Genomic DNA, 10331 nt, shown 5'->3' on the forward strand with positions numbered 1-10331 from the left:
ATGATTCACTACGATTCAACTTCAAAAACCAAATCTCTTGTGCAAGGAGATTTACTACAATCACCTTAATAAGACTCAACCATGCACTCCGGGTAAAAGAGTCCAATGGGTCCTTTGGAGTCTCATATGAAGTGTGCGTGTGTGTGGGTTACACAATAATAAAAATTCTATTAAAATTGTCATGATTTTAATACCAATTTATTTATATCATTAACCCATGTGTTTTATCTATAGACGAAAACAAATATATATTTTTATGTAAAAAATATAAAATTAATTTAAAAATTAAAACCAGTAAAATGGAAATAAAAAAAAATGGCGATATCATCTAAATAGTTATTCAGTTAGGGTCTATTGAAAACTTAAAGCCTATATCCATAAGAAAATTGATTAATTAGCAAAGAATTTCAGAGTCCAATAACTGGATGTATTTATAAGATAATTGAACTTCCATTAACTCTTTGAACTCTTATGTATATATACACTTGATTTCATTTTGTTTATGTCTCATTATTGCAGAAATATTATGCATTTTTCTACACATGGCTTAAGTGAGTTAATTAGAACATTATGTTCTCTGGATGAATATAAACTATCCAAGCCTCCAAGTACAGCATGGTAGCTCTATTAATTCTTGTCTTCAGCACGAGACAACCCTTCTACAAAAAAGGCAGATGCCTGGAGGATTTCTTCTCCGTTGATTGCCTGGAATCAACATGACAATAGCCATAAGTTCATCTCTCCTGCTGCTAGCTTGAATGTATCTTCCACTGACAATGCCTCTGGATACTGACCAGAAGCCCCACCAGCCTGAACATAAAAGCCTTATCATAATGTTAGAAGCATTTCCAATTACAAAAGAAAACAAGAGAGATAAATGGAAGTTTTTTTTTGCTTAATTATGAGCATAAAATCCAATGATATCAGAGCATAATAAAAAGAAAAATAATGATATGGAAGAAATCCTAACCACACTTCCTAACTTGAAGCCAGCAAGATTATCATATATACTTACATGAACATGAATCATGTAAATGCTACGGAATTGATCTGAGGAAATATGAGCAGACACAACATCCAATTTATGCTTCTCTAGGATATAGAAGATTCTGGTAAGTAACCCAGGCCTCTTCACTGAACACACACTAATCTGTGCATTATCACCACACATGTTCATTACAACATTTGGCGAAAACCATGTCTGGAAGCAACATGGAGAAAGAGAAAGAGGAAACGAATGAGGCATGTTTGTAGCCATAGTGAAACTCTTTGATGGTCCCTGAGTAGCCAGAAAAGCTTCCCTGGATTCAAGTGGTTGTGTATGTGATGTGATAACTGATCGTTCACTGTCAACAATTGTTACTCCTTGGAGCTTTTCTTCCCGTTGTTTCTCTAGCGTTTGGAGAATTTCCTGGAGGGTCTTAATGTATTTTACTGCTTCATCAACAATGGTGGACTTGTCTGCCTGTACAAGACTAAAACTTTAATTAGGATTGAATTTTGAAGTGCAGAAAGGTTACAATTTGACCATGCATTCAATCATAAATTTTTTTTGTTATGAATTTGATCCATTCATATAGAAATTAACCTCTCTATATATAGTTCATGAAGTACTATGAATCCAATTTGTGACTGCTCAATTTGTGAAGACTGGCACCCACAGACTAGCAGTGCAAAGGTAATAGACGTGATCGACCACACAAAGTGACAATATTTATTATTTAGAACATTTGAATCATAAAACCCTGAAGTCTAAAAAGAAAAGATAAAGTAGCATGTTCTCTGGCAGCCCAAGATTTTAAGGAATTAAAGCTACCAAGCTTTATGACCCAGGTATGAGAAGAATAAACTTGAAACCCCATTAATTGCACGCAAAGGAAAATGATTTTCTCAGTTGGACCAATAGTGTAACTTATGCATTCAGTTAGGTGAAATTGATTCTCTTCTCGAAATCCTAACAAAAATTAAGAAACTTGGTCATATCAAAGGAAAACTAAGTACGTTTCCCAAAAAAAGACTCAGATTTGGTCGTATAAATGATTTTCAAATTGGGAGGAATCGATTAAAAGAAGAGGCACTGGAATGGCGATGCTTAAAGAAATCAACAAAAATTGAAGTTTCTTGGCGTTCATCAAGGCACCCAATATTGCGTATGATATGAGCATTAAGGCAAATATATATTTTATTTCCTTCAGCCTGTATCTTTTACATATAATTAACAATTTTAACAGATACAAATTATACCTTAGCAGGGAGTTGAGGAAGCAAAGCATGAAGGCTAGAGAACATGTTCCTCATCTTCTTCCTTCTCTCTCTCTCGGTCAAGATATGTACATCATGATCTGATTCAACACCACCACCAGAATTAACAGCCTCTCCATTTTTTGCAACCCCTTTTCGATTTCTTTTCTGACCCACTTGAGCAACTGCTGCCTCCATATGATATAGGCTATTGGAGTTTGAATTATGTGCTTCCAAGCTTGACTTCTGTCCAATGAGATAAGCGAAATTATCAGAATTGGAATGGAGATTAAAGGGTTATGTTGATGGGTTCTATTTGCATACATGTTAGGATTGTAGAGAAGAGTGTGTAATGGAAGAGGAGGAATTTAGAGTAGCAAAAGAGGAGAAGAGAACAAAATACAATCATGAGACAATGCCGTTATTTAGCTTACAAACAAAAAACGGAAACTAAGCGCGTCATATAAAGATTTCCCAACTCGGACGCGGGTCCATTTATTATGTACTTAGCCTCTCACAAGCATATTTATTAACAGCCCATCCAGTAATATTAATTATTTTAAAAACTATTAACTATTTACTAATCATTATTAAATTAATTATTTAAATAATTATTAAAATAAAAAGTATTTAATAAAAATAATTATTAAATTAAATATTAATTATAAAAGTAGTGATGTAATATTATTGACTCTAAAAATTAAAAAATTTAAAAATTATTAGGTGCATTAGGTACACATATATCATCTATTACAATCATATGGTACCCACTCTCTATATTACAAGAAGAAAACACTATTTTTTAATACTTTCAGTGTATATAATAATTAGCTCTAAAAGGAGAAATTATTAGGTACACATACATCATCATTTTTTACGATCATGCGAAATCACTCCAACATCTAAATATTAATATAAATATTATGCTACCGAATAGTACAAATAAAAGAGTTAGTGTTTTAACTCCAATTAAAACATTAAATGTTACCTTAAAAACTGTTATTCAACAGAACTTAAATCCGACTTGAATATTGATCTAACTAAGGGATCAAATTAATGTGTCATCCATCTAATTAATGGTTCAACAATTTAACTAGTGAGTTATTAAGAAATTAATCAAATATTATATTTATTAATATAATTAAATAATTTTAATCAATTAAATTTTAATTTTAAAATTAATATTTTAACATTTATTAAATATATTTGTATATATTTTAATAATATTATTAAAATTTATATGAAAATATTAAAATATTTAAATTTTAAATACCTTTATTTTCAATATTTATAGTTAATATATGTACAAAATAATGTTATAACTAACTAAATAATTATCTTTTTTTAATATTTGTGAAATATTTATTATATATTAAAAATTAAAAAATAAACATATTATTTTAATAAATTTTTTATATTAGTATAATAAAAGAATAATAACTAAAAAAAATCTTAATCATTTCTTAAATCATGAATCACCGGTTCAACCATCGGATTATCCCATTTTTTTGTTACCTTTCTATACGATTCAATAAGAAAATCAGTCCAATTTTATATCTGAATTACCAATTCACTTAGTCAAGTTATCAAGTCAGTCCGAACTTAATAACAATGCTCTCTCCACCTTTTCCGTATAGACTTATCAAGACATTTTTTTTTTTAAATAGCTATTTTTCATTTAAATTTGAACTTCATAATTTTAAAAATGATTTCAAAATTATTTAATAAAACATATTAATTTTTTAATAAAACGAACTTAAGATTGATAAGGGAAGGAAAAAAAATAAATTATTTTGAAATTTTAATAATTTTATCTTAAATTTTAAATTTATTTAATAATTAAAATTACATTTGAAATACTTGCTTAACAGTTGACTATATTAAAATATTAAAATTATTAATTGTAAAACTTATATATAATATCCAATAATTTTTAAGAATCTTAGGTAGTATTTGATATAAATGAATTTCATAATATTTTATGAAATTCATTTGTATATTTAAAATTTTAGTGTTTAGTTTAAATAAAAATTAATTTAAAATTTTTAATAATAATTTCATAGAATTTATTATAACTAAATTAAATTTCATAAAAAATGATAAAATTTATAAATGAATTTTAAACTTAAAATTATATATATTTTAAGTGATAAAATTATTTTCTTATTATTTATTATTTTATTTTATATTAAATATAAAATTTATTTCATTTGAAATAAATTTTATATTTAATATAAAATTTATTTCAAATGAAATAAATTTTATATTTAATATAAAATATATTAAATAAATAAATTCATTTGTAAATAAATTTTATTATGAAATTTATTTATAAATAAAATAAATTTTTTTATAAAAATAAATGAAACATGGTCTTAATTATACTTATGTGAATTTTATAATTTAAAAAAATAATATTTTAATTCACGTAAATATTATTGGAAGATAATAGTTAGCAATTGTATATCTTTATTTTGTCCAATAATAATAATCATAATAAATAAAATTGATATTAAAAAATTAAAAAAAAATAAATAAATCTTACATTTGGTGGTCTGAGCCTCCCAACCAAGAAGAAAACGTATACGCGTCTTGCGAGGCAAAAAGCCAAAGATAAAGTGGTCACTTTATACGTCTCATATAAAAAGAAATTTGCCTTTAAAGCTGCGGCTTAACTACCCCTCTTTGTTTTTTTTAATAATAATTTCTATTTCACATCCTATATACTAAAATAAAATTATTCTCTCATTTTTTAGCAAACACATAAATATCATTAATAAATATTAATACAATATTCAAATTTATATAACAAAATTATATTATCTATCAATCATTAAAATTTTTAATAATATAGTTTTTATTAATTCAAAATTTAGAATAAATAATTGTTTAGCTTCTAAAGTTTAAATATATTAAATTCTCAATTCCCCTATTTTTAAATTTGAATCAATTGACCCTTTATTTTCTTTTCATTAACAAATTCATCTCTCTACTCAAATTTTATATAATTGTATGTCAATTGTAACATTCTAAATTTTTAAATAATTATTTTATGTGAAAATTGACTAGTTTGACAGGCTTAAGAGAGACATTGTGTTGTTAATGTGTTGTGGGCCTGAAACCTTTTGGATTGAGGAGTATTTGTTGAGTTGTTTTGCAGGTTGTGTAGGTCTTAGGTACGGGATAAGTTTTGCTCAATTTTTGGCATAAATTTAGGGTGTCTCTGACTCTTTAAATCTTTGTTTGATTCATTATTGATAAATTTCTTAAATATAATTATTTAGGTAATCAAAGTCGACTTTCCTCATCCTCTCAGTTGCCCCAGTGACATTTAGATGATCGATGAGTAGATATTGATTCTATTTATAATTTTAATACTATTAAATTACATTAAGGTATACTCATACATTCACTTATATATATATATATATATAGAGAGAGAGAGAGAGAGAGAGAGAGAGAGAGAGAGAGAGAGAGAGAGAGAGAGAGAGAGAAAGTTAAATGCTAGGCACGCTCTTATGTTGCATATTTTATTGATGAACTTGGTTGTGGATGTTGCCTTAAGATAATTTGGAGCTATGTGTGTGTGTTGGCATGCATGTGGTGCGAATAAGGATATGGGTAGGATGGGTAGTCACGGCTGGAGCTTGACTCGCTGAGACCTAATCCTTATTTGTGGATAAGTCGGGGTGAGTACGGCTTTGAGTTGATCTCTCTAACCCCCGCACTTGGATTATTAAGAGAAAGTCCGGCTTGAGTTGACCTCGTTGGCAGGTATTAGAATTAAGAGAGTTATATAGGGAATTAGCTCCCCCCCCCCCCCCCCCACACACACACACACACACATATATATATATATATTGATGCGACACATAGATGTGTGAGTGCTCTAAATTATCTTTTGTGTGAATATTATTTAACTTATTTGAAATTATATGAGTATGGAGCATTTCATATATAGGAAGGCATTAGGTTTAGGTAGTTATAGAAATTGTATTTAAAATCAGTATCTTATTCTATAAGTCGAACGCTCATCCCTGTTCAACTATTTTTCCTTAGGTAACAGGTGGACTTATTTAGGATAACCTGCTTTCTTTTTCACTGGTTCAACTAGAAAGGCTTAGTTGCGTTTTTATTATTCTTGTTTCAATTCTAGAACTCCACATGTACCAGTAGCGTATTATTTTTATTTATGATTGTAATAACTTAATTTTCTAGAATTGTAAACTTAGTCATATGGGATTGCTTGTATGCTTGGGATTTTACTACTGTGGATGGAGGGAGCTGAGCTCCCAAATATTTATTTATCTGTTTGAGGATTGTGAGGGTGATCTAAGCTCTCCAGATTTTGATATTTTGTGTTTACAGGTTGGATGAGTTAATGCTCTCTGTTGGATAGTCTAATTTATGGCCAGACTCTATCCGTTTATTTTGTTGAATATGGACTACATTAATGGGCTTTATAGTTGGGCTAGAATAATTAGGCTTACTATAGGCTTCGGGAGTCTTATGCTGACCCAAGTTCTAGTATCGGTTCGGCTCAAAAATCTAGTTGTGACAAAGTTGATATCAGAACTTAGGCTCTAGATTCATGGGAAAGCGTATACCTAGAGTTGTCACATGTGGAGTATAGGATCCTGTTTTGTCTTCTTCTTTAATTCCTTGTTTTAGATTCTACGTTATTCTTTGGGTAGTGTAAGAGTGCTTCAATTTAGTGTCTCAATTTTTGTGGAGTATATGGTGATGTGAACTAAAGTTAGCAGACATGTTGAGGTCTGCCATGGAAATATGTACTCCAAGAAATTCTATATTTTTATCAGTATAGAGCTAGGTGGCATGCCTCTCTAGCACAAGGCATGAGTACATAGAGGTGAGTTATGGTAGTATAGTTGCCCTAGATAAGGGTGAGGATACCACTACTGGCAGTTGTTAGGGGATAGCTCAGTCAGAGTAAGTTTATGTTATTGATGGGTTAGTTTATGATATTAATGGGTTCAAGAGAGATAAGAGATTGGGAAATCGAGTCTATAAAGGTGTACCATAGTAACTATGCAATGTTCTCAATATTTGTGCTGTAAGCTGCAGATTACAATGCCGACATGGGATTATTGTGTAAAGCTGTGTGCTTCCCCGTGGTGCTCCATGATGAGAGTGTTTACAGACGGCCTCTGTTTTGGTATAGTTATGCTAGAACAGAGTTCTATTTTTGCACAAGTGTTTAAAACTCATAGTTAGGGGTTTAAACCCTTAGCTAGAATATCGAAGGTCACAGTTGGGTGATAACTAAAGTTAGTGATTCGATTATCCTAGCTTGGACTATAGTTATATCAAGAGTTGCCATAAGACTAGAGGTTTTAGTATAGTCACAAAGTAAAGGTAACACCTACAGAGTGAGACCATCTGATCTCTAATATGGGGTCTTAGACAGTTTTGACATTATAATGGATGTTTTACCTAAACTTTAGTAAAAATAGTATCTTCTTTATGTGACATCAAGGCACAAAGTACGACTTTGCTTCCTTAAAAGGAGACCGAGTGCTATGAATGATATTCATAACCTGTGAAATGACACTTTAAAGGGTTTGCAGTATGATAAGAGAGCAAATAACCTAACATGGTTATGGCAAAGTGGCAGATGCAGTACCTTTGTTGCAGTTAGTTGTGATGTACGGGATGATCTTATTCTTTCAGGAGAGACAGAAGGTTATTACATGGTAACTTACAGAATAGTGTCCCAAATGAGATTGTGGAGTGTGGTAGAGAGTTGTTGGCTCAAGTACCCTAGAGAGGGTACAACTTTCACTATAGAAATTAAAAGTAATTAGATCATGATGGGCATAAAGCCTTTGAATTTAATGATAGGTTTGGAAACCTAGTATCTTAAGTTTTGGCTTTTTAAGTGGAAATGGAAAAATATAATCCATGTAGATCTCCACCTCAAGGTAATAGAGGGTAGTCTATAGTCTTATGGGTAGGAATAGAGATTGCACAGCAAATGTACAATTTTATTCCTTGAATTCCTCCTCAGCTTCTTATTGCTTAAGACAAGAGTATACTCTAAGCAGAGGAAAGGGTAAGGGCAGTAAGTCAGCAAAGGTAAATCATAAGATATTAGTAGATAGAAAAAGTGCAGAAAGGAGGATTAAAACAATCAATTCAAATGTAGCTAGAGAGATAATCTGAATGCCAGTAGAAGTACTAGCCAAAGTGGTCAAGGGACTAATTCTGAGTAACATTAAGGTGTAGATGACTTAGTAGACACAATAAAAGAGTATAAGTTTCTAACATGGCAGTCAGGCCAAGGAAGAGAATAGAGCAAAAGAATAAAATAGTCAAAGTTCAAATTTGGATAAGATAAAAGCAGTTGGCTAAAGAACAAACTGAAAGGCTCAAAGTAAGATACGATTAAGAAGAGTAGAGTCAGGATATAGAGGAGACAAGATGCGATTCTAGGAAAGGTAAATGAGGTAATCAGAAAAAGTAAAGATAGAGAGCTTAGAAAAGGATAACATTAAGGAGAACATTTGTCATGGTATACAATCCAGAAATACAAAACTCAGAGTAGGTCATAGTTGGTGTAGTGTTAGGAGCTAGAACATGAAGCTCAGAGTTATAGGATTTGGACTAGACCTAGTCCATTTTCTATCCCTAAGGTAGAATAAGGGACAATGGGACAAGGACCCTTTAGACAATTGATAGTATAAGAAAAGTTAAGTGAGATTTGTAACCAAAGTAAGTAGTAGCTAGAGAGTATGCAGTAGCAACTTGAATTATCTTATTAGACAAAGAAACGAAGTCAGTAGATAGTAAGTTGAATAAAAGTTAACCTAATGGATTCAAACATGCATGATGAGAGAAAAGGAATGATGCATAATGGCATAGAGGTTCGATGTTAGAAATTAAAATAGTGAGACCTAGAGTCTGTAATTAGAGTTAGGCAGGTATTTTCAGTGTGACCAATAGGATAATTATATAAGAAAACATGAATAATAGTATGATAAAATATAACAGAACACTAGGAGAAGATAGGATAGGACTAGATAGGTATAGATGTTACTCACAAGTTATCAGAAAGTACAAGGGTTGAAAGAGTGATTGTTGATAAGACTAGAGTTAGTTGTGGAAGGATTTATCAGTGCTTTACCTTTCAGAATATAGCAGAGCATAAGGGGCACTAAACAAGTGATTATAAGTATGAAAGATCAATAGAGAATAAGAAAGGAATAAAGATTCTAAGATGATATGCTAGGTGGGACAAAATTAAGTTTCTTATCACAGGAACCCACAATTAATCTGGATTGTGGAAAAGGTGCAGCAGGGAGAAGATTATGAATTTGGGTTTGATGGAAATGGTACCCTTATGTAAGGCTCTAAGTTATGTGTGCCAGATATGGACAATCTAAGAAATGAGATTATGCAAGAGGCACAATATACACCTTACAGTGTTCACCCAGGATCTACAAAAATGTACCATGATATGAAGGATAGGTACTGGTAGAATGATATTAAGAGAGATATAGTAGACTTTATGTCCAAGTGCCTGACTTATCAAAAAGTAAAGTTCAAGCATCAGAGGCCGTCAGGGAAGTTGTAAGAGATTTCCATACCAGAGTGAAAGTAGGAAATGATCACTACCGATTTTGTGACTAGGTTACCTTGTACTACCCAAGGGTATGATTCCATATAGATAATTATAGATCGTTTGACCAAGTCAGCTCACTTTTTGCCTGTACGGACCACCTATTCTATCACTTAGTACGTGAGATTGTACATTTGTGAGATAGTCAGATTGCATGGGGTTCCTGGTTCTATAATATATAACAAAGGGCTTCGATTCACTTCTCAGTTCTAAAGGAAGCTACAGGAAGCACTTGGCATACAGTTGAATTTTAGCACAGCTTTACACCCGCAGACAGATGAGCAGTCCGAGAGAACAATACAAATAATGGAAGATATGCTTTGCATGGGTGTCATAGATTTTGGAGATTAATGAGATGATCAACTACCATTTGTAGAGTTTGCTTATAATAATGACTATCAATATTGGAATGGCACCCCATGAGGTATTGTATGGCAGGAAGTGTAAATCC

General features: G+C 31.2%; 1 protein-coding gene across 1 annotated transcript; it reads right to left on the bottom strand.

The window, feature by feature from the left end:
• Positions 1-428: 428 nt before the first annotated feature.
• Positions 429-2637, bottom strand: LOC110669943 (transcription factor bHLH95-like). Its single transcript, XM_021831811.2, has 3 exons — positions 2245-2637; positions 1016-1465; positions 429-810 (listed from the first exon to the last, which is right to left on the bottom strand). Exons 1-3 carry the CDS (start codon positions 2437-2439, stop codon positions 712-714), a joined length of 744 nt encoding a protein of 247 aa, XP_021687503.2. The 5' UTR covers positions 2440-2637; the 3' UTR covers positions 429-711.
• Between the last annotated feature and the right edge of the window lie 7694 nt (positions 2638-10331).

This window comes from Hevea brasiliensis, chromosome 2 (assembly GCF_030052815.1).
Source record: "Hevea brasiliensis isolate MT/VB/25A 57/8 chromosome 2, ASM3005281v1, whole genome shotgun sequence".
In the NCBI taxonomy this organism is placed as follows: Eukaryota; Viridiplantae; Streptophyta; class Magnoliopsida; order Malpighiales; family Euphorbiaceae; genus Hevea; species Hevea brasiliensis.